General features: G+C 45.7%; 1 protein-coding gene across 12 annotated transcripts in view; it reads right to left on the bottom strand.

Moving 5' to 3' along the window:
• Positions 1 to 25,736, bottom strand: part of LOC135905513 (cell adhesion molecule Dscam1-like) — a 910,071-nt gene that overhangs the window by 212,453 nt on the left and 671,882 nt on the right. For all 12 annotated transcript variants that reach the window (XM_070535540.1, XM_070535538.1, XM_070535541.1 and 9 more), the window contains one exon: positions 8,356 to 8,766. In XM_070535540.1, the coding sequence (XP_070391641.1) occupies positions 8,356 to 8,766 (411 nt within the window). The remainder of the gene's footprint in view (positions 1 to 8,355; positions 8,767 to 25,736) is intronic.

The raw sequence follows: 25,736 nt of genomic DNA, 5'->3' as shown, positions 1-25,736 counted from the left end.
TGGTGCCGTAGCACGGATGCCTTTCAGGTAGGAACCTCGGCTTGTGTTAGCATAGACCACTTGCAGTGCCTTGATTGTACGGCTATAGAAGAAAATACAGAAAGACAGTGTTCATAACAAACAAAGTCGTGAATTATTATAATACGTACACCTGGTACACGTTTAAAATTTTAGCTGCATGCTAATTGCTGAGAAGGTAGAAATCAACTAAATTAATTTATTTGATATATGCGTTTGTACCGAAGGCAATGAGAATGAGCGTACGCCAGCCGACATTTTCTGACTTTAGGCCAACAACACACTCTGAAATCTGATCTCTGGAAAAGCGCTGATTTATCATTAACTATTTTTTTACATTTCTGATTTTATAGATTTCAGATACTAGATTTTCTGTTTTTTTTTCTTACGACCGTCAAAAGTTACTCAGAAATTGGGTCAGATTCGGCGCTACAGACGATATCCGTCGCCTCGACGGCTGCCGCCATGTCACGTTGGTTGATGCAAAGCTCCCCGCGCTATGTTTCAAAATTTATGCAAATCCAAAGCCAAGGCACCCGAACTATGTTAGGAAAATTTTAGAGCGCAATTACTAATAGCCAGTTCTTGCAGCGAGCGTCGGTGGCGTCGGCGTAACCGAACGAACGAGCGCCGCGAAGAATGAAAGCGAACGCGGAGCACAGCGGTACATGAAAGAAAGGCCACAGTGAAGAGAAGAGGAGGAAAGCGCAGTAGGAGGGTGCAACGGGACCATGAGGCGGAAAGCGGAGGAGGAGAAAAGGCCACGCAGCGCATATCTGCGCATGCGCTGAGTTACCGGCAGCCACGACATTCTCAGCCGCGCGGGCGATCTCATCTGTGCTTCCGAGGTGGGAGGCAGGGTGCTGTGAGGTGGGGAGGGCTATGCTCGTCCGTGGCGCCTGCTGCTAAGATCAGTCCGCGGTACCATTCCGTGTGACGGGGATAACTGCTCCTCCTATAGGGGAGATGGCGACCGGCTACGAGTAAGGCTGGATGAGGAGCTCCATTGGGTGTTGTCGCCGCTGACAATGGTGGCACGACTTCCCCGCGGCGATGGGCCGCTCTCATCATTGGTGGAACGAAAGAGTGAGAAGAAAAGCGTAGCGCCACGCAAGACCGGCTGTGTGGCGACGTTCATTACGATATGGTGGCAAAACAGGGCACGTCGTATGCACGAAAACAAAGCGCTGCGTGAGTGAGGCCTGTCTGCGGTGGCTTCTCTGAATCGCACCCATGCGTCATCCACACGCTGCCTCTCGCGATCTCTCGATTAGTAAGGCAGACGTGCCACACGAGATAGATTGTACTCGCCAGCCAATAGAGCGTTTTAGAATTCATGCCCTAATTGCCTTAGGTCCCCTAGCATATAGAGGGCCCCAACTTAGCACGCGCAGTATGCAAGGCAGCCTTGGGTATTTGGGTTAGGATCAACCCAAACACCCTTAAATTGAAAAATACGGTGGGGGGGGGGGGGTGTCCCAAGCCGCTTTGGGTCGCGCTAAAGTCCCTAGCTTTTCTGCTTCTTTCTTCAAAAAATATCCAGGGGCTATAGCTCGCGCGGGTGAAGAGCAGTCGGGTGCTAACCAAGAGGCACATACGAGCCGACGCCATCCAAAGCTCGGATCGCTCAGTCAAGTTATTGCGCCAAGCAAGACTGGCCACAAAGCTCCGTATGCGCGGTTGCGTTTCAATACAACTTATATCAGCATAAAACAGTTGGTTGCGCGGCAAACATGACGTTTTCCTGGTGATTTTCGGCATATGTAGAGGCAAGAGACGCAGCGCAACGCAAGAAGGCGCTAGCTGATGTCGGGTCAGTATCCTTCGAGCCTCTCCCCCCCCCCCCTCTCCCACCCCTAGCATGGCAAAGGCACGAACAAATCACACAAATAATAACAAACTAATTATTTTTATTCAAAGCTTATCCGGAATATTTTTTGTTGTTGTTCTTGCCGAAAAAAATTAATTCTTTTAGGTTTCACTTGCAAAAATACTTCTCATATTTTCGTTTTGAAGTGCCTTCTATTTTCACCACTGCGGTGTCCCGAGAGCGCAACCAAACGCTTATCTTGTCCAAATTCTAAAACTCAGATGCTCCTGAGCAACCCATGAGCAACGAAACGCGGCTTGGGACCCCAGTTCTAGAACTCTTAAATATAAAACAAAATGAGAACATGTGTAAAGCTGCGCTCAAATTTCGCACTGGGGAGTATGGTAATCGTCGGTGAATATCTTCGGTTCTGTGAAGCGAGAACCCAAACCTTTTTTTTGAGATGCGAGGTGCTATGTGTTAAGCAAACCCTTTGCTTGCGTGCGCCTATTCAAAAGCAGCCTAATGCAGAATTTTTTAAACCATGGGAAATTTTCTCAGTGACAGCAGATCGCTAAGAATGGCAGAAGAAACGAAAGAAAAGATATGTATGTATTAAAATATGGGGATATATTAGGGCTTTGTTCGCAGAAGAATAGCGCGCACTGAAATCAATGCCTCCAGTAAGTGTGTGTTTATATATATATGGAGAAGCCGCGCTAAACTCAACGCACAAAGATTACATTGCAGACATAAGATCTCTTTCACCAAGCTCCTTTTCGTTTTCCTGTTAAGTGCAATATCAAGCAGCCAAGAACAAGGAAGCAGCGAACTAAGGTCAAATCAAGTAAGCGAGTGGGCGTTCAATTATTTTTTTCTCAGAGATTCCGTTCGATTTCTCGTCGGCCCAAGTTTGTTCCGTTGGTCTTGGACGTGTATGCTTCTTTCTTGCGCTTATAGATACCTGCTTTTGGATTTACCAGCACTGATAGCCGGTGGTGCTTCGCATAGCGGTTGGTGTTCTCGATGCAAAAACGCTCGCGCATGGCTGACTTTCCAATTTTGCCGAACCACGCATACTGTGCGACAGACGGAGGGACTCCGCTTTTGCGAGGGCCTAAAGCGTAAACAATAAGTTCTGCGCAAGCAGGACTCAGATAAGGGTTGGGATACAAACAGACAGACAGACAAACAAGCAGACAAACAAATAAACAAAGAAACAAACAAGCAAGCAAACCATATGCGGGAGAACAGATGCAGCGACAGTCGTTGCAGCGAATTGAGGTTCAGCGTCGTGGAGGGCGGATTTGTTTCAGGCATCAACGAAGGCTCCCGGCTTTGTCCTTCTGCAGTGTTAGGTTCAGCATTGCCCCTATTCTTTTCTTTGCGAGCTACTGATTTATACAGACGCTGAAAAAAGAAACGCTTTCTTTTTTTTCTTGGGCCTTCTTCTGAAGGATCCGCCCATGGTGCAAAAGGGGACCCTCAAGAGAGCGCATTCGAGGGAGTGCTTTCCCCCAAAAAAAGAACGTGAAATGGAAGCTGCAGGCCGAAGGGCCTGAGTTAGGGCTGCGCCCCAGCTCGCCGAAAATGGAACTGGCCTGCGAGGAACGATAACTTTCGCAGAATAAGAGAAACGTGCGACCGCAAATGAAAAAAGAAATCGTAAAAGAAGAGTTCGAGCAGATGCAAGGACACCCGAGACGTCGCCGGCTGCAGCTGCAGCCACAGATGCAGCGTGGTATCCCATTGCAAAAACAAGAAAGAAAGGAGGGGGGTGAACGACGAAGAAAGGAAAGGAGACATCGAGAACAACCGGGTTAAATTAAAGAGGCAGAACACGTCAACAAGCGGTCAGTGTTTATGTAGGCGAAGTTGAGAAGAATAAGTAAGCTACGAAACCAAACAAAGAAAGAAGAGAAAATGAGGAAATTCACGCGCACTTTGAGCGTACGCAGTTGCTTCGCCCAGTGCCGCTGCAGTAATGCAAATCCGTTTGTTGCCTACCCGTGGCCGAAATTGCCCAGCCACCGTCGTGTTTCCTAAGCCGGTACTTGCCTCTGGTTGTGAGATTGGCAAGCAGTGCAACGTTAACACCAACTGTACCCATCATTTGTTTTTGTATTTTGACAATACCATGCTTATTTGAGATGTTCGTTGCGTACCCCTACGCTTTCTGTTTCCTCTTGAAGTAGTCTAACCAACGCTATTGACTTGAGTACTATTCCTAACATATTCCTAACATATGAGCATATCGGACATAGTTTAAACATTGTACTCACCCTTCACCTTTTTTATTTGTAAATATTCATCATCATGGCCAGCGTAATACATTTCAGCGCGCGCGACCCTGCTGATTAAAGAGCCGAGGTGACAGCTGTCTCACAATATATAACGAGCCTCTATTCCATATTTCAGCATGGTTCTAAAACGACATAATTTTTATTTCATCCTCATCAACGGCATGTGCAGCAGTCTTGGAAACAAGGAATAACAACTCGGGTATAAGATATCATCACAGAAATTCTGAGCAGGAAATTTAACGGCAAGTTAGTCAAAGTAGGAAATAACAGTATATTCGCACTTGTTCCCCCTGGTGCCTTTGCTTGTGCATCAAAGCTTTTGTTACATACTTTAAGCAGTACCGATTCTCCTTCCCCTTTTCCTTTTTCTTTTTGCTATTCTTTCCTTTCTTTTGCATTACCTCTTTTCTGTTACCTTTTATTCCCCTTACGCCTTTTCCCCAGCACAGAGCAGCCCGTCGGTCTGAGAACTGGCTAACCTCCCTGTCTATCCGTATATTCCTGCTTCCTCCTTGCTAAATGACATCTAGACAACGTAACATAATATCTACATTAAATGTAAGATCCTGGAACGTCGACATCATCATCATCATCATCATCATCATCATCATCATCCTGGTTACGCCCACTGCAGGGCAAAGGCCTCTCCAATACGGATTCCAAGAGAATATAGAGTCAGCATAATCTTCTAATTGCTTTATTTTATGCACACTGACGGTTTATGAAATGACTTCACATGGCAACTTCTTGCAAATGGTAACGAAAATTTGTAATTATTAGCGAAAGCCACACATCTTTAGTACATATTTCAATTTGGATTCTCAAGAGGCTCTAGAATACTGCGATTAATATATACTTTGAGACAACGAGACAGCGAAGAAAGGAAGCGAATGAGAGGGTCAACAGACGCACGTCAGGTTTGCTACCTGACCTATTAGACAGGCTCAATAAGGTAGGCGTTATGATAATTCATCTGGAAGCTGCTGTTTTTGACTACCTTCGTTTAATCCCGGCTCCTGATTATCCTCAACATGATGCGTCCTATAAAAAGCGTTTACTGCTGCACTTAGAGAAACGGAGATTCTTACCAGTTCGCATATTAAGGCGAAAGTTAAGTAAGACTGAGCAAATCTGCAACAATCGCCAAGAGAAGGACGCGTTCGCACAGAGAGCGAATCACAGCCAACACCCCCTTCTTCCACTTTTACTTATATTTTTCTTACCGAATAATCCGATAGACGTGCGTCGACTTAAGCGCGTGACACAAGAACGTTGCATGAGAACAGCTAGCCTTTGTTTGCTTTCATATATTGACTTCTGACTGGCACATCCGAAGCCGCCAAGAAACGGTTAATCTGCTCATCCACGTTACGCCTGCGGCCAAATAAGTCCCGAGAAACAGTGCGATTTTGCTTAAATATCGCAAACGCCTTCGCGCTAAACTTTCCGTTTTTTTTCTTCTTATTTACATTTCAGAATTTGCAGTAATTCTGCTGTGGCTGCAAGTATGAGAGTGGCTTGGGTGCGCATGTGTGCGCGGATTTTCGTACCAGCGTATATTGACCAACAGCAAAAAGCGGAACAAAATTATGGCTGGCAGGGAAGCGTTGCTAACAACAGCGCTGTTTGGTTGCGCGGATCGTTGCAGCACACGAGCCGACGAGGAATCACAATGTATTCTGCAGAACGAAAGGATGCGAGGATGCGGTCTCATACATCGTCGCGTCATTTAGATCAGTGCGCGTCTCTTTCATTACATGCAGTGAAATGAAGCTGTATGACTAGCGTGATTAGAAGGCGCCGAAATGAAATTCACCTTCGAATGTATCCTTAACTTTCACTATCAACGACGCAGCACCGGTTCCCTGTCGTAGGAAGCACACGCTTGAAAGAGGCTCTCTGTACTGCATCTGCCGCATATACTTGTCTGTGTGCACCAAAGTCGTTCAATTGGTTTTCATGCGCAAACAAACGCTTCATTTACGGGGGCCTCATCACGATTGCCGCGTCCATGAAATCTAATTCATTCTGTGGGTTTGGGGCAATAACGCTGGCGCGCAGCGCATATCGCAAAATAATGAAGGGACGGCACTGTTTCAGCTGTGACATCATGTGTGCGGCATGTCACTAAACATTTTTTTTCAAGTGGGAACGCGGCTAACGCTGATAGCGATTGTATTTATTACGGCTATAACATTTCAATCGGGGCTTTGGCTTTCTTTTCAGGCTGCAATCGTAGCACACTAGCCTGATTGTATCTAGGAGGACTAGAGAACTGCCGCGATTTTGCCTCGGGACAAAATTAGGAAAGGAAAATATTTTGATTCTTAAATTACACGAACGGCAGGCGAAGAGGACTGCTGAAGGACTCATCGCGTTCAATGTTAAACGGTACTCGCGTGGGCTATCTTTAAGATGGTGGCATGTAGCTAGGGGAGCCACACTTCAAAGCGCATACAAATGCAGGCATAACAGCGCGGAGCTTCACAAGCATCTCTCTGTTCCACCAGACCAGGGTGATTACTACAGCACACTACTGCCGTGTTCAGGAACTGCACGCAGACAATATTTACTTTCGTAAGTAAGTAGCAGGTACTTCATAATGAGCCGTTGACAGTCACAGAAATGCGGCGACTTCCTGTTAAGTGCCTGCATGTTATCAACGAGTACGCTTGCCGTATGGCATCTGTCCACGTATTTTTTTTCTTCCGCAGAAACACGCTAACGCTTATTGGTAACTCGGCCGCGCACTCAGACATTATGCGAGCACGCCGCGTAGCGCCATCAGCTAATTGCAGCATCCCGCAAAAGCTAGGTCTCGTCGACAGTCTGCTGGAACCTTGCGGGGAAATCCGACTCCCGAGCAGTCAGAAGCACTAGCGGCGAGCGCGGCCACAGGCACAAAGGTGTGTTCTGTGATAGAGTAGGCGGACAGGAACTGCTAAAAGAGCCGTGGCATGGGGCGAATAAAAAAAAAAAAGAAGTGATACGCGAGACCACGTGACATGCAGCTCTTATTAGGATGAAGCCTCCATGGGCGGAACTGGTGCAAACAGCGGCCGAATGACGACGATGATGTGAACTAGACAAATGCTTACCAACGAATGCTTTAGTTCAGGAACCGGAAACGGGAAGTCCGGTCTCGTCGCAGCAACAACGCAAATGATTAAAAGCTGGGTTATACAAGGCAATCAACTCAACAAATGCTTGTCTATTTCACCTATGTCTTATTTCTTTATTTTTTCATGCGAATGGTCGAAGTGGCTTGTGAATAGGGTGCAGTTCTTGTCTTCAGTTAAGGGCGCTGGAGATAACTGAAAGAGGGTTCCGTAATATCGCGTTTCCTGTCGACATGATGGTCGCGCGTGCTCCACCGAATGCATAACCAGAAATAATAGCCTTTCAAATTCACCCACTCCCCAATCAGGCGGAAGCACCAAGAATTTTAATATTTGACATTTTATTTTCAGCGGTTTCGCATAACCCAAACGATGACACGGTCACGGCAGACATGCAGTAATTTTTTTGAATTTCTCCTACCATCAATTACACTTGTATAGCATGTACAAAGACGTCCTCTTTGTGCCTGGTGACAAATGCAGTTGAAGGGGGCCTGATTCTAGAACGTACGTCAAACTATAGTGTCACAAAATCAATATGGTTCTAAAGTTAATCTCAATTTGCCATATTTTTGCGCAACTCGTTTCAGCGTTGAGTGATGAGAGCGCTACTCACCCAGGGTCTGGCAAATCAGTTCTGCGAAAGTCCGCACGGCAAAGGAAGGTTCGCAAGAAATAAAGTTTGTCATGCACCAAACTCTAGCGCGAAGCTACAAAGGAAACTCAAAGCAGGTTTTCTCAGAAAGAAAGCGTCGCAGCCGAAGAAAAATTAGTCGGGATTGAAACACAGGACATACGTCTTTCCGCTGCGATCACTCTACCATCTGAGCTAGCCAGGAGGCTAGCAGGTCCCAGAGCGAGGTCAACATAACTGACATCCCTAATCGAGGGACCCTGAAAATGGCAAAAAGGTTTTCCGGAAGAACGCAATATGTAGGAAGGTTCACGAAAGGAAACCACACAGGATCTGGTGGAATCGCCCCCTTGCCACGAGCAACTCATTGCCTTTCGTAAAGAGCTACGGAAGCACACGAATAGCAAAGACCGATTCGGCCGCACAGCTCACCGACCGACTCGGCGCGAGTGCTAAAACGTTTCCACTCACCAGCGGTGACGTGGACCTGCGGGCTGACCACCGTGCCGATGGCGTTGCTGGCCGAGCACCGGTAGCGGGCCTCGTGCACGTCCCGGCGGAACTGGTCGGCGCGGAAGGGCAGGAACACCAGGGAGCCGTCCCCCTGGCGCACGTGCCTCAGCCGGGGCACGTCGGCCGCCTCGTCTCCGTCCTCGGTGAGCCAGCGAATCGTCGGCGCCGGCTGCCCCGTGGCCGAGCACGGCAGGCTGCCGCCGGACGAGTTGGAGAAGAGCAGCCGCGACGGCAGCTCGCTCGTGAGCTGCGGGCCCTGCACGTTGCCACCGCTTATTCCGTTGTTGTTGCTGCCGCCGGAACCGTGCGGAGAGGAGGCCCAGGCGAGGAAAGTGGCGTGGGGCAGAGTCAATTGGCCGTGCAGTAGCACTGCGAGTGAGAGAAACAAACAGATGTCGCCGAACTCTGAACACACCGTACCTAGCTCTCCAGGAGAGATAGATTAAAACTGCAATAGGCTTAGCTCGAGATTCGTTTGTAAAGGTTCGAAGCACGTAGTTATTGCTACTCTATTTTGCTTTTACGTGGGCTCGTAAGTGATACACGTAGGTATAGTTACTTACAATAATAGGTGAAATGAATATAAGAACCTAAAGCATAGCATCGACACAAACGCTGAACTGCAGACGTTGGCCTCACAGAATGTCCCTGCAGGTGGAAGCCACAGCAAGCACCACTTTTAGCGCTCACACGTGCTAGGTATCCTCGAGATGGCTCTCAATTAGCTTGCAGACAATCAGGATTCAAAAAAAGGATAACAGATTTACGAATAAAGTGTACGCAAATGAATGTAAAAAATTGGAAGTTGAAATATACAAATGAAGATTCGCAAGCTATATACCTATATACCTCACGCTGTCGTGAAAAAGATTCGCCCATGTTAATCAAAAATCAATTGAAGCGCGCAAATTAAAACTATTTCAAGAAGGACAAGACCAATGGCGCGTGCTTAAAAATGCACAGGAACGTGCAGTAATCGATCCTGAATTCCAGTTTTGTTAGACCTGGTGCGTAGTTGTCATGATCTGAATAAATACCGCTGCACTAACTTTACGAATAAATACCGCTGCACTAACTTTACGAATAAATAGCGGAGCAGGTGCAAGGGTGACAGTAGCACATTATAAATTGCGAAAGCCATATTACGAAAAAGAATGACGGCAGTTTGCGTTCGTTGCCCCTGACCGACTTTTTTTGCGTGAAATTGGCATGGGATGTTATCGCCAATCCTGCTATAGCCCAACATGGGCTACAGTACGTAAAAACAAACAAACAAACAAACAAATGAACAAATAGATAGATAGATAGATAGATAGATAGATAGATAGATAGATAGATAGATAGATAGATAGATAGATAGATAGATAGATAGATAGATAGATAGATAGATAGATAGATAGATAGATAGATAGATAGATAGATAGATAGATAGATAGATAGATAGATAGATAGATAGATAGATAGATAGATAGATAGATAGATAGATAGATAGATAGATAGATAGATAGATAGATAGATAGATAGATAGATAGATAGATAGATAGATAGATAGATAGATAGATAGATAGATAGATAGATAGATAGATAGATAGATAGATAGATAGATAGATAGATAGATAGATAGATAGATAGATAGATAGATAAAACCCTCCGTGGCAGCTTAGTGACTACGGCGTTGCACAGCTGAGCTGGATGCCGTGGTTTCGATCCCGGCTACAGTGTACGCATTTCGATGGGGGGCGAAATGTGACAACGCTCGTCTGCTTAGGTTTAGGCACACGGTAATTACATAACCCCAAGTGTACAACATTATTCGGAGTCTTCCACTACGGCGTGCCTCGTAATCAGATTGTGCTATTCGCACGTAAAACGACACAACTATATTTAGTTTGCGAGGAACAAGGCCCGCAGTTATGATTAGAGCGAAAATAACACCTGATCTACACGTGCTAGATTATATGATGGCGGCACAATAAAACTGCATGATTAAAACATCAAAACCGACCGTAATTTATTGAAGTACAATGCAATTAATGGAAACCTAAATTTGTTTCAGTGAGATAGATAAAAAGGCTGTCAAAAATTTAGCGGCGATAGAGCGGGAAATGCGAGAGAAAGGCGTTAGCATAACGTCGCACCTCTTTCAGGTCCCGCATACACGATTTAAACCGCGCTCATCAGATTAAAACTGTATTTCAGGAGTTCACTCGCTAAACGCCCTGCCGCTTCTAGGAGTGAAGTGAAACTGTGAGTGGCCTGCCGCAGCAGTCCACCGTCAGCTGCACTATATATATATGTATATAAATATACATATACGCTCTGCTTTGTTCCCCCATTCTTGCTGGACCACTACCCCATAACCGGCTTTCCACACTTCACTTAAACGCACTTTTTCCCCACTTTGACACTTTTAATGCTAACGCATGAATAAAACATATTGTTGCAAAAGTAGCTCGTTGACACTGCAGAACATATAGCTTGAATCAGACGTCTTGGGATCTGCTCTGAAAAAACATTGACTCCCACTGATGAAACAGAACAAAATATTTACGCATAATACGAACGCCACCATAAAAGCCTGCAAACGTATGAAGTGAGGCATTTACGTCCTCTTATTATTCACCCATGCTCTTTGGCCAATAATTATATTTAATGAATAGGCACGAGCCTAGGTATTTTTTCCCAAACGTGATGTAGACATTATTAAAAAACTAAAACATTCACGGCGCTTTCATTATCGCACAAGCAGAATGCGAGATGTCTTTCTCATGATGTTATTTTAAAAGGCTCATCCTGAAAATTAATTTACACCAACGAGCTTTTCTCTCTTGCTCTCTTTTCTGCCGAAAATTTTTGCGTGAGTTTCACTGGTCGTAGGGTGGAAAGCAGATGAGCAATCAATGTATAATGTTAAAAACAAGCAAAATAATAATTCGCGTCAACCAAAGTCCACGAGAAAGCAGATAATATCGACATCGTATATGTTTATTTGTGCTGATATTGGGGTGGCAGTGAAGATGAGCCAATGTTGATTGATTGCCTGATATTTCTGCATATTTGTGCGCTATTTTGGTTATTTTCCTTGTTGCATTCTAAAGCCTTGCTTTTTTTTTTATGAACATGTACTTGGGTGCTGTCTTCTTCGCGTCAACTGTGTTTAACAAGCCCAGCTTTTTTTTTTCTTTTGACCAAGAAGCAAGGTGCCCCCATCCCTGAGACAGTGCAGTACAAGGTACAATATAGCTAATTTTAGACTATATTAAGGCTCATTACACCCGTACAATTATTTTCCCTGCTCTGCAACTAATTCTTCCTTGTTGCCGCATTGAGGCCTGCATTTCGATACCTTTTGTCGGAGCAAAATGGGATGTTTTATGATCAAGAGGTCTGGCAGATACCCAGAACCCACGTACGCGAAATCCATATGAACCCACTAAAAAAGACATAGTATTCAGAAAGCGGCAAATTTAGGAAGTAAATCGCTCTAATAATGGATTTATTGTTTTAAATGTTTCAAATGTTGGCGTTTATTTTTTATTGGGATTATAATGGAATAAGAAAATCGTCACTTGGCCCGAGCGAGTCGCCCAAACAGGGGCCACCCCACCATGATGTTCACAAAAGAGGTTGTAACCACCATTAAAATGACGAGTGCTCAGTTACTGCGGACGTTACGTTTACTCGGCAGAAAATTCGCGTTAAACAAATCTATGAATAAACTCCAGCCCGTCAGTTCCCCAGATTCATATGTCGCAAATCGCGTGGCGAAATTTCTCTAGCCTATTCAGACCAAAATTTCCAGTTCCGTTCTTCTGCAGATGCAAATTTTCCCGCGATAAGTGTACAAATGCACACACGATGCGTCAGTCTGCCTATATTCCACAGCGCACTGCTCTCGCAGTAGCACTCACGCGGAGACAGCAGCAGTCGACACTCGGGCTCTGCACTAAAACGTCGATGTCGTCGTCGTACCATCGACCTCTCCGCGAGACAGCTCGTGTCAGCCGCGGCGTCGAGCCAGCCAGCGACTTTTTCCCTTTCGTTCGCTCGTCCGCTGGCGCACCCGCCCGCCGTCCTCCCGTCGAAGAGGGGAAAGCGCGGGCGAGAGGCATCCCGTCATCGGGACGGCCGGAGCCCCGCTCTGCGATTCGGTCGAGCGTGATGCGAGTTCGCGGCGACGTCGACGCCAAAGCAAACACCAACGGCGCGCGTTGCGACGCTTCGCTCACCCAGCGAAAGGGACGACGACGAGCGGGCTCGCCGGCAGCCGTACCGAGGGCGGGAAAGGAAGGGGGGGGGGGGGAACCGGGAACGGAAGAAAGGGAGAGAGGGTGGGCCCAGTCCCGCGGACACCGCGGAACGGGCAGCTTGCGCTGCCCCCTCTCCCGCTTTCTCCCCTACTCACTCCGCTCCAGTGGCTGCCGTGCACCGCTGGTTTCTTATTCCCGCTGCGAGATGCTGCTGCGGCTTGCTTGCAGCATCTCGGAGCGGGGCCTCTCTAGCCTTCGAGCGGGCGACGGACGCTCTCTGGCCGGCCTTCTCCTCTTGGCGTGGACGTGACGCGGAGCTGCGGCCCTCCGGAGGAACGACTCAAAATGGAAGGGAGGTACAAATGAGCGGGGCTCGGCCGGTACAAGCAGCGAGGTTTCGCTGAGATGGAAGACGAACGGTTCTGGCTGGCCCCAGGCCGCGAAACGAGAGCGCCGAATCGATGGCCCAGTGTAGGTACCTTGTCTCGGCCACCCTCCCCGAGAACGACGAGAAGCGGTGAGTGAAGCGAAAAGGGCGGTAGAGAAGAGAACGGCGGAGAAACTGGGCGATGAATGCTCGGATGAACCGTATCTCTCGGCCGAAAGGGTGAGCTTTTCCAGAGCCCCGGCTCGAAAGAGGCGCCGTCTTTGCCGCCTATGTGAGACGGCCGCTAAATGTGCCTGGCCGGTTATTCCCGTCGTGACCCTTTCTGGAGCAGGTTATAGCGAGATTTCTGGGTTTCGCGCAAATGTATTTCAGCTGAAAGAGAACGTATCTGGCAATGTGAAAGTATCTGTTTTGCTTTAAGCTATACTCGAAGTATCGCTCCTACTTCCGCATAGAACATTAGACAAGATAAGAGAATATCTGTTTTTCACGCTAACCCAGCTCCAAAATAAGATAGATAAAAAAATTGTCCATTCTCTTTCTTACCTCGTGTGCCGTCTTATCGCGCAATTTGTATCAGTGAATCTTCACCAACACGCATGGCTAACGGCCCTAATACCTTAATAAAGGGACCTGTAGCGTAAGAGAGCGCTACAAAAGGGTGCCACTTCCATCGCCATGCTAGAGACTACAGAGCACTGAGCTGCTTTCGATATGGCACTCAACGTCACATAAGAAATGTTCTTGTCATGGGGCACCCGTTTTCAGAAACCAACGATCATAACTATCCTAAACTGTAAAGCAATAAGAACTCGTCCTCAGAGCACCAGCCACTCGCTTACGCTAACTTGAAGCCGAAGAACCTTTTAATGCTACTGGGCGTACACAGAGCCAAATTTAGCAATACAGGCAAATACATCGCTGGTCATTGAATGTAAAGAATAACGCGAGGGACGATTTCGAAAAACTGAGCCAAGCATCTAGACGACTGTAGAGAAAGATTACTTTGAACTACTTTACCAATAATCTAAGTGTTGAAGGTACTGTACAAATTTATTTATTTATTTATTTATTTATTTATTTATTTATTTATTTATTTATTTATTTATTTACACAATACTGCAGGCAGCAATGCTGCCCAAGCAAGGGAGGGTTTACAAAAGATGATTTATCAACATATTTTCAAATGAAACATAAGAAGTGCATTCAACAACACATTCCGATAAATGATTCCATTCTTCGCTAGTAAGCGGAAAATCCCCAGTTATCCCCAAGTTATCCCCAAAGCACGAGTGGAAAAGCAATATTCGTGCATGCGTGGGTCTGTAGGATGTCAGCACAAGCTAAACCCCTCAGAAAGAGCGATTTGAACCAAACTAAAATGAAACAGGACTTCACAAAACTCATTTACAAGCTAGCAACCCCATACAGTTACACGTCAGGGCACTTACAAGGCAGTCATGCTTATGTAGTCAATGACTGAAGGAAGCCAAGTCTCATAGGTAACACTATGTCCATATGACAACGCTATTGGTGCTCTGGTGGTGTTAATGTCACGTACAGAACGCACAGTAAATGACGCAGCCATCACATTACATATTAGTGCTCAGATAACGCATTGAAACTCTGCTTCTAAGATGTGGGTAAGACGTAAAGATTGGAAGAAGTTTGGATAAGTATCACATTTTTTTCAAGCTGTACTGTCAGATTAGGCTATAAGATGGCTCCCCATATCATATCTTCCTTGCAGCAAAGCAGGTTTGTAAGGCATTATGCAATACCATACCATCTCGTTTGATTGAAAAATATACTTGTTTCCTTTAATTCCAGCTCTCTATCCTTTGGTTTCTGATATATGTATCAAGATCTGACACCGTACGTTGCAAACGTAGGATGCGGATATATTTTATAATTATCATGTTATTACGCCTTTTATTTGACTGCCCTTTCACCGTGATCCTTTTTCCATCGTGAATACGACGCTGTCGTCGTCATCTTTTCTTTTTTTATGTATTCATGAACGACACTCCTGTTTTCCACTAGGACGGCTCAAGTGAAAACATTAATTTCTCTTTTCGCGAGCAATTTTATGTGTGCGTGCGCATGTGCGGAATTTACTCCTTACGGCCAATATAGGATTGCAAGCACTTCAATTCCTCCAAGGTTCTTTTTTTTTATAAGTCGCGTCCTCCATGCGTTTCGTGCTCCTCAGTGTATCTCTCTTGCTTCAATCACCTCAAACTTATGGCAAAAAGAAATACTAGGATAAAAGCGTCAAGAAGTTAACAAAAGGATGCTCTGACATCTCCGGGTACGAAGCACTCAGCACGCCTCGTTTACTTCGAAAACTCATCTGGGTCTCTCTCGCGCGGCGCAGGGAATATGCACTTCCAACCTTCCGTTCGATGCGGACTTTTTTTTGTGTGCTCGAGTTGACACATTATTTCCTGCGCCTCTTGCACTTGACTTTTTATCTTCTTGTTCATTTGAATAACGCCTCCGTAGCAACCTGTCTTGCCCTCGGAGCTCCTCGCCGTACTCAGGGCCATCTGTACGGATTACGTTCGGTGCACTTCAGGAAGTCTCAATCGCTGCAGACTATCCTCTGTTCGAAAGACTGATTCATTCAAGCTACTCCTCCTCCCTCTCCACCATCGCTTTGCGCGTTTCTTGGACTGGTGTGCAATAACTTACAGTCAACGGTCTAAGCTTTTCTTCTGTTTAATTTCTCATTTGTCTTATCCACGGGGTTCTCTTTTCTTCCGCGTATATTACGCACCTATCACTGTTTCGCTTGCATTAGAGGAGATCCCATTCTCGGCCCTGCGGATACTGAAGCAGTTCAAATTGTATTTTTTTCCGCGCCGAAAATCATCAAACAAGAAGTTTCGATATTTAACCTCAGGAACAAAAGAAAATATTATATGCGCACCCGAATTAAAGATGTCTTGCATTAGTTAGACAATCGATCTTTGTGTGGTAACCACAAGCCAGATACGTACAGGCGCCTATTATTGAGCCGCGAAATGCTGATTTCATAACCTTTGAAAAATTGCACACTGAAGCAGCAATGGACTTGCCATGAAAAGGTCGGTGATCGAAGCGCCAGCGGATATGGCGACTTAAATCGGGGACACAGGCGGATTCTATCTAAATAATTGTTCTTTTCATATTTTTTGTTCTTTTGTTGTTGTTGTTGTTGAGTAGAGCATCAACACAATACCAACTGATAAATTACAATGTATCTATTTTCAGCGTGGTTCGAAAGCTTTGCACTATAGCCCAGTTGTCCACGACATTTTTCTGCAGATTAAGGGTAAAACAACCCACCGTGATGGCGCACTGGCATCACTGTTTCACTGCTGAGCCTTAAGCCACGGGATCGAGCTCTGGCCGTGGCGACTGCATCTAGATTGGGGCGAAATGCAAGGGCACCTGTGTACCGCGAATTGGTTGCAGGTTAGATAACCTCAGGTGGTCAAAATCATTCCGGAGTCCCCAACTACGGCATACCTCATAATTATATATGATTGCAACGCGTAAAATTCCATAATTCGATTTTAATTTTTAACTGAAACAAAAGATGGGTTCTGTTTTTTATGTTTAAATTTACAAAATAATCTACAGAAGATATAACGAAGATTACCTTCGGAACAAGTAGTCTCGGAATTTTCGTGTCATTAGGTTGTGAAGATGTGAAGTGCAGGAATGGAACCATAATTGCTATGCCTAGTCCCTCTCCTTCCCAGCTGCTTAAAGGTGTCATGGAATGTGTAATGGGTGACTTGATTGTCATCGCCTGCACTCCGCCGGTCACCGCACATTGACAAAGAGTAATAATAATAATATTTGGGGTTTTACGTGCCAAAACCACTTTCTGATTATGAGGCACGCCGCAGTGGAGGACTCCGGAAATTTTGACCACCTGGGGTTCTTTAACGTGCACTTAAATCTCAGCACACGGGTGTTTTCGCATTTCGCCCCCATCGAAATGCGGCCGCCATGGCCGGGATTCGATCCCGCGACCTCGTGCTCAGCAGCCCAACACCATAGCCACTGAGCAGACAAAGAGTGAATGCGCGTGAATGTGTAGCAGGATTGGCGGTCATACATTAGTGGTTTGTTTTCTCCGTCGTCTTTGCTCCTGTACACTAGGGTTGCCGAAATGTGCGGAAGTCCAATCACATCTTTTCCCTATCATAATTATACCTCATGGCCAATTTGTACTGACAGAAAACTAATTAACGTATGAGCTCAATGACTGCCGCTTTCTACAACAGCACAAATAATGAACTGGGGTCTTCCTGAGTCGCCGTAAGTGGTTCTGCAACTACTCAAAGGCGGGAGAAGGGCCCCCCGTAATCAGAAAGACAGTACTACGACTGTTGCTTGCCATACGTAGAGACACAGAATTGGGCGTCTGATGACCCATGCTGGATAAATGCGTATGAGATGCTCAGGCAGAACAGTGCGTGGCCGAGCAAGTCAGGCTAACCGAGCCTGCTAGACCAGGCACCTGAGTGGTAAGTGTATCAATCATTACTTCGAACTGATGACCAATAAAACATGCTGCAATACGCTAGCCTTAGGGCGTTGTCATGCAACACGAGGTGCAACTAAAAGCAGCTGCGCAATGAGACCCTTTGTGTGCCGACTAAATCAGTCAGGCATTGGCTCTTCGTATTGCCTTAGCATTCTATCTATCTATCTTTCCGCCTGACTGGGTCGCTGGGTAGTCAGACGCGGGATCATTCCCCACCCGCAGCACGGCAAGTTATTTTTTTATTCACTTTCATTGCCATTAATTTATCATTTCTTCAATTCAGCTACTAAGTACAAGCAATTTCCCCTATGTTTGCTTTGGTGTCTTTGTTGCCTTCTCATGATATGTTTAATAAAAAATCGGGCCCTTCGGTTTAACCCCCTTTCTTCACAATGTGAGCGTTGTAAGAGTTAGGGTCGCGCTTGAAATGAAGGGTAGGCTAGCCATGCCGTCGTCCGACTCATCCACGCTAAGTACGTTGTTGAAGGGAGGAACTTGTTCTCATCGAGAACGAGGAGTACAGGATTTAATTACAATATCTACATGAAGAGAGGAGAACGTTACATTTCATCAGACTAGCATGACTGAAAACGAAGCACACCGAGGAGCCGAAAGCGGCTGCTTAAACCTCCTCTGTCCTCCCTAGATCCCCAGGCTAGAGAAACCTGCCGTGCCAACTTCGTCCGATCGGAGCCTCCAAAGTATTAGCAGCACCCGCCTTCGAGGGCCAGGATTCACACACTCACTCCCGCCCTTTTGTTTCACTGAACACACCGACAGGAGTGGGACCTCGTTGACAGGGGTTGTCACGCTTGACTCAAGCTGGTGCGTCTTGGTTGCTGAGCTGACTCCGCAGTTAGCTGCCGCGTCGGTCAAACAACCGTGACGATTACCGGATTCCGTGGGGGAACGGGGTAGAACATGCTTTTCCAGGAATTTAGGATGTTCCCCACGCAGTAAAGCGCAACCTGTCAGTGGTGTGGAGCTAAGCCAACATTATACCACATTACATGGTAGTGTACAAGAAACCAGGCATTCCACAAACACAAAACACCAAGTGCGGAGCAATGGGAGAGCTAGCTCACCAGCCGCGAGCTAGAGGCTCAAAGAGCTCTAATAGCGCACGCGCGCGAGGTGGCCCGGCTCAGTGGAGCCCTGAACTAGGGGCCCATCCATGGCTGAAGAGGACCCAAGCTTCAAGAATGAAGACTTCTGTCTCGACCCGCTAAAACCTTAAAAGAGTCAATAAAGTTTTCCATTCCATTCCATGCTCCAATTGGCTCCCCTGAAGGCAACAGCGATGCAGCTAACAATGCTCGGTCAGCCGAACGTGTCTCGCCTTGCGGCGCCGGTAGTCTGTCCGAGGGAGACGCAATGTTGGCTTCACGAAGCGATTAGTCGCAGCGGGCTAGGAGAGGCGAAAGGGCCACTATCCTCGCTGGCCGATCGTAACAATGGTTGGTGCATGTTCCCTTATGTTATTGTTCTAGGAAATAAAAACTTTGGTGTAGTACTGTGTTAAAGATAGTGCCTTTGCATGTTTCGTTAGCCTAGTTGCTAGTAGTGACAGATACACGGTAAGGTCGACAACGAGCTTGTTATTCAGGAGCAGGAATAGGAATTGTAGACGCTGAGATTTTTCTGTGCGAGTAGGGTGGCTCGATAGCATTAGCATTCGTTAGTTTGGAGGGGAAAATCATGCTGCGAATGCTTGGAGTAAATGAATCTAATGGCTTTTTCTCTATAATTGTTCACCCTTATTAATGCTGTCGTCAGTGTGTGGGTCCTATGTGACGCATGCGTATTCAAGTATTCATTTGGTCCCAGTAATGTAACTGACGAGCATAGTGAAGGAAGGGGTGCTGTGTAGCTTGTCTTAGTAAGCATAGCCAGGCTTCCGCTGCCAGCACCTCTGACTTTGCGTGTATGCATAAATATTTAATTTCGGAAGCACCTGTAATGTGCAAGTACGTTCTCGAGGTATTTTATAAGCCGCAATGATAAAAAAATATGAATGACTGTATATGCCTTATCTGGCCGCACTTACTATAGACCTGATTTTTAATTATGTTTTTCATCGCAATCTCTTCGAAAACCGCCCAAGATCTAAGACATATCACGATCTAGTCAAAACAAAAGTTTATTTGACAACAGTACATCAACAGCACAAAAATATTAAGGATATCATTAATCTGAATACCACGGAGCTGATCAGGCAGTTCATTACAGTACAACTAGCACGCATGTATACGCTGTGTTCCTCGTCTACTCTACGTGCAGACCCTTCCTTTGTCGGTGGGCGTAAAAATATTGGCTCAGGATTCTAAAGCTTACGGCTTGTTGGAAAACAGCAACCTGTGTGTGCACATCCTCTAGAATGGTCAGTGTCCTCGTCTATAAGATGAATATGTTCTTTTTACCGTTGGACTTGCACACTGCCAACGCGGAAAAATCGGAAAAGCATTTGTATTAGGTTCTTCTATTTTTTTCTTCTAAACATATTTTTCACGCTGCACATCATGTGTCCCAAATCGCAAAATTCTTTCAAGGCCTTCAGTGCTTACAAAGGCTAAATGTTTGCTTCCGTATTGACAAGGCATCCATGTGCGTTGCACTCTCATCCATCACGCCCCCTGCACATCAGGTAGAAGGGGCTCCTACGTGTACGACTAAAACTTGCAGCAGCGCGAAGAAGAAGAGGACAGTAATCGAAAAGAAACACAACAGGACTAGTGTTGTTATTGCTACTGCTACGTGTGCTATGCCCTTTTGTAGAAAGAAAGGCGGTCATCACGTCCGGCTGTCAGCTACATCTGCCGACGACTGCGTGCGATTGATCTCTTCTGCCTGCCTGTAGTGAAAGCGCTGGCTCCATCTTTTCGGGAAGGGCTGTGAAATCAACGCGTTGGAATGATGCTTTCTATCGCGTGATTTTATACCGCTGTTTTTTTTGTTCTTATATTGCATGACTTTCGCTGCACATTGAATTCTACCGCACTCTTGAATCACGTTAGATCACATTGTGGAAGCCATTCAAAGATAAAAAGGAAGACGTGTAGGTCGTAACATTCGATAAGGAGACATTGCGAGTGAACATTTTGTAACGCCGTTTGATTAATTTCATTGGTCTTCGTTACTGTAATGTGATGTTGCTTGAGTGGTTTCTGTTTCTGATTTATTCTTCAACGTTGGGGCTTTTAGACGAAAGTGCCCCCCAGCCTTTGAGAGAAATCATACAGCTTATCTGACCGCCTGTGACAGAGTGAACGATAGATGCATGTACATCTGTTGCGTGGATAAAATGGAATAAATGGATAAATGGAAAGTGGAGATTTCCTTCTCTACTTCTACTTATCTCTCACTGCCCCTTCTCCAAATTCAGGTATACAAACCGGGCTCCGTCTAGATCAACTTCCTCGCTTTTACCTTATCCCTCCTCTCTCTCTCGTGCAGCTTGGAGCAACGAGGGGTAGAATGATATCACGAGATTTTTCCTTCGTGCCGTCAGTGAAAGACTGCCGCCACAGCCATGAATTGACCATCGATCTCCTCCTCGGTAGCACATTAGTTTAGTCATTGAACCATCGTGGTGGGTCCGTTAACTTGACGTTGGAAAAGTGTACTAGAGACTCAAGCAGCATGGCGAATTCGTGAAAACGACCGCAAGTACAAATATGATTCTCCTCAACTTGCACGTTCGAATTGATGTTATTTGATGTGTATTTGTGTAGTTGATGTGCATTCTTTTTTCAAAATATATTTTCGCAAACCGTGGTTTATGAAAAGCACATTTGTCTGCTTCTCTCAGTGTTTAATTTTATTCTTGTTAGCTCTTCGTGATTAAAGTTTTTCAATATAGATTGCTATTGGGACCAAGTTGTTCATTATTTCACACGATGGAAATATGTGTTTGTATATTTAGCGATCTGCTTATTAAAGGCTGAAACACATGCCATATGAGTTATGCGTTTACCTAATGTTGCAAAAATTGTCGTGCATTTTGCAACACAAAAAGTGAAACGTTCGAAACAGATAAATAACAAATCAGCAAAATACGAGAAAAGAAGCAAAAGAAGCAACTCTACGAAGATTCAGCGTATACTCCTAAATGAACGTCAGCAATATGCGCCGGGCAAGATTAAAGGCAATATTATAATGTTAAATGCTAAAAGCAAAAAGGTAAGAAACTATAAATGCGAATCATCTTCTCTCAATAACTGGTGTTGTACGAGACTTATTATTAGTTTGCCAATTTGATAAAAAAAGTGAAAATGACAAAGAAAATAATCTGAAACCGGTTCCACAAAGCTATTCTTAAATAGGTAAAGCTACTCTAATAACCACGTTTGACTATCATTCTGCTTTCACTTCATACACTGCACCATACACTTCATACATTCACTGCTAGGACGTATTGCGAATCAGTACAAAGAGTACACACCTCCACCAGAATGTTTCGTGTGGAAAGGCACAGACGGAAGAGGCTATTTACAGGCTATTTACACTGGAGCCAGGCAGCCAGGCCGATACTCGCTCGCGGCAAGGGCATCGACCAACTTCGTCGTCGTTCTCGCGGCGGCTCGTCTATTGAGCATCGCTCGATGATATCGTAATAATATAAAAGCTAATATTTTCAGCAAGCGTAACTCGCTCATGACCTCGCAATCTCAAATCGTGCTAAACTGTCCTTCCAGTTGATTTTCACATTTTCTGCTAAATTCGCTTAGGACATTTCGCTGCTTTATATCTGCTTCATTTCATCAGCCCTGAACACTTTGAAGTTCCGCGTGAGATGTTTGAGTTCATCTTGCTGTTTTCATGAAAAGAGATGAGTAAGCTGCTTCTCGTAGATCTGCAGGTGCTGCTTTTGAAGAGGGTCGTTTCTAATATCGGCCTCCAGTGCTGATTTAATTTCTGTGTTGCCGTGGCAGGTACTCAAGTCAGCTTTTTTCAGACGGGCTTTTAATGTGGACAAAATGCGTCCTACTTAAGAACCGTGAAAAGTTAGTCATCGGGTCACTGCGCAGAGAACTCATCCCATGAAAGCTTCTTTGGCCCCCTGGCATTGTCGACCACGATGCTTTTATGAGTCTAGGCTATTGAACGAGTGAAATGAATTTGTAGGAATTTCGTGGAAATACTGAGGAGGCGAGGGGGCGGGAGGAGGTCAAAATCTTGCTCTTTTACAGTTGATACCGCATCATGGACCTAAATAAAAGCAGTATTGATCTTCACATTTTTTGTGTCATTTAGGTTTCAGACCCGATGGTCACCGCTTCGGAAGACATCATTTATACCACGAGGCAGTCATTAAGTGGTATAAAGTGAAAGCGACGATAAGCAAGGGAACGTAGGAGCTCGACGTTTATTAGTTACAAACGCACAAAGTTAACACGCGCTGAAGCCAAACGAAACACAGGGAGAAATAAATGTTCTTTATTTGGAATCTTTAAATACTAGGGAAATCGCAAAATAAAAATAGGCGAACCGATTCCTTGCCCCCTTTAGGAAGCGAACCCTCACCATTCGCCTGATGCATCCGGTGCTCTACCATTGAGCTACAGTGGCGGCTGTCCCTCTGACCAATTTGAGGGGTACTTGTGTGTGTGCAGTAAATCTGGCCCTGATAATGATGAATTGGTGGCCTCCCCTTTGAAAGAGGGTGGCGACAAATATTCGCCTAGCCTGCTTGAGCTAATCAAGTCATCTCTAGATATTTATTACTCTAGCATTTTGTTTGTCGACCTAATCTTTTCCATCTTCCTTAGAACCTCTATATCTACCTTGTAGAGTTACTTATGAATGTCACGTATACACTCCTATCAATTTCTTCCTTGCTTCCCCCCCCCCCCCAATATGCTAAACCTTACTTGTTTATCTCGATTACCGACGATGGCATGCTTCCATCGGCTTTGAATCCCAGCGCTCATGCAAGGTAGACGTACTGTACCTACGGGTTCCGCTGGGTGAAGGCAGCTAGCCCGTACCGAAACCTTGCTTCTGAACACATTCGCATTCCCCTAGTGTCCGCTGAGTTGTCTACGATGTTTCGCTGCAGCTGGCACATGGCTAATCCTGTTGCGAATATTTGCTCCGGCGTGTTTTTGTCCTTAGCCAACCAACTCGGGCCCAATAATAATAGCAAGGCACTGTCCTGTAAACTGTAAACTGTAACTGTAAACTGTAAACCTCCACGGTCCTTATTGCTTCAATATTTTCCATCCAATTTACTATTTCCGTTTCTCTCGTTTCCTTTCTTTTCTTTTGTGACTCCGGGCTGATCTACTCCTCCTTTAACTCCTTCACCCCTTCCTCCTTTCCGTGTCCGAGTTCTTAAAATAGATATATTTGTGCATTTTATCCTACCAAAAGTTTTCATCCATGCTTTTGGGTATTTAGCCAAAACCGATTTTGTTTTGTGCTTCTCTGACTGCAAAAGAAGCCCAATCCATGTCACCCTGCATTGCATAATTTGTGGTTCAAGCTTGGGCCCACATAGCCAGCCGGCCTACTGACCTTTAGTTACCTTCTAAACCTTGACAAGGTGTTTGATTTCAAGCATAAAACAGTATTTACGAATGTTAGCGCTGGCACCATTAGTCCTTTTCAAGTTCTTCAGCACACCAATTCATACTTAGTGTGCCCCAAAGTGCTCTACGTTTCATAAATTCTGCATTCCGCTACCCCTTAATTCATAGATTATCCTTGTGGATGTTTCAGTAGGTCTTTCCTTCGTTTATGAATACCTCCAGGTACTTATATTGTTGTATTACGTGTCTGACTTTCCGTTGGATCTACAGCACGTGATTACTCATCTCATCACTAAAGATCGTAATTCCCACTTTCCCTGTTCTAAACTGTGCACCCTGGGAGAGTTACCCAGTGACACTAATGGCCACGGCGCCGAATTCACTTTTTAACCGCAGCCGTCGTGTAGTACGTGAACTTAGTAGAAGGGAAATTGGCAAAGAGTCTCCCGTGCTACCTTATGGCATCGCGACTGCCTCAATGTTTTGCAGTCACGCGTCAATGTATGTCTTAAACAAGGAGGTGCCGATCCCCTAACCGGCCAATCGTTTTGTAACGTCTCGTGGGAAGGAGTGCCAGCTGCAAACAGTGACAACTAGGCTAGAACAGGTGTCCAACATCAATACTGCGGTCTTCGTTCTACACGTCTTGACGCACAACTTTTTTTCCAACCGCTTCCAACGCCGTCTAGAACACACTACTCATTCATTAGAACCATCGCGAATGGTGGTAGTGCAGCAAACTTGTCATCAGTTGCTGGTCACGTCACATACGCTAATGGTCGGCGGCGCTACCACTCCTCGGCATGACGATCGTGTGATGGACGATGATTGTAGGATGTCACGTGATACACTGCAGAGGTGGCGGTAGGTAAAGAGGAGGCGAGGACAATGTCCCCTAGGAATTGAAGAGAAGCTGCGGCGTGGGAAAGAGCAGCAGCTGCAGGCAACCGTGGCTGCAGCCTTGTGTAGCTGCGTAATGTTCAGAGGCTTACATCGGGCACGTCGGGCGCAAGGTGCTTACATATATGTCTACATTTAACGCCCTCCCTGCAAGGAAAGAAACACAAAAAAGTAAACTCGGAGCGCTTACAGAACTTTGATCTAACCTGTTTATACAACATAACGTGCTCTTGGGCAAGTTGGTTGGCCATTGTAGCACTTATAAAGAAATGCGAAGAACAGAGTGCCAAGCACCCTCGGGTGCTACACTAAAAACTGATTTAATCTGGCACCCTATAAGCCACCAGAAAAAAAGCGGATCGAATAATGCGCGTGGGGACAGGTAGCACCCACGGTGTCCAGTCTTTCGTTCTTTGTGCTTGTTTATTAATCGCTTTGCACTGGCCTCCCCAAATAGCTGTTTACGCCTAGGATGGCAGCAGTTGTCTTGCGTGAGGTAGAGTTCGCATTTGTTTTTGTTTCTTTATCAGAACAACTTCGGCCTTCTAAAATCTGACATGTGTAATGAAATCTGGCGTGAGTGTTAGCCGTCTAAGTGAAAGTGGAAGAGAAAACACAAGAAACAAAAGAAAAGGAGGGGAGCGGGGGGCATACGGCGAGTGAGCAACTGGAGCCGGTATATTCCACGGCGGACTGAGCAGCTCGGCGAAGAAGCAACTGAAGGTGAG

Source organism: Dermacentor albipictus, chromosome 3 (assembly GCF_038994185.2).
Source record: "Dermacentor albipictus isolate Rhodes 1998 colony chromosome 3, USDA_Dalb.pri_finalv2, whole genome shotgun sequence".
Classification (NCBI taxonomy): domain Eukaryota; kingdom Metazoa; phylum Arthropoda; class Arachnida; order Ixodida; family Ixodidae; genus Dermacentor; species Dermacentor albipictus.
This window is presented reverse-complemented; position numbering and strand designations above follow the sequence as displayed.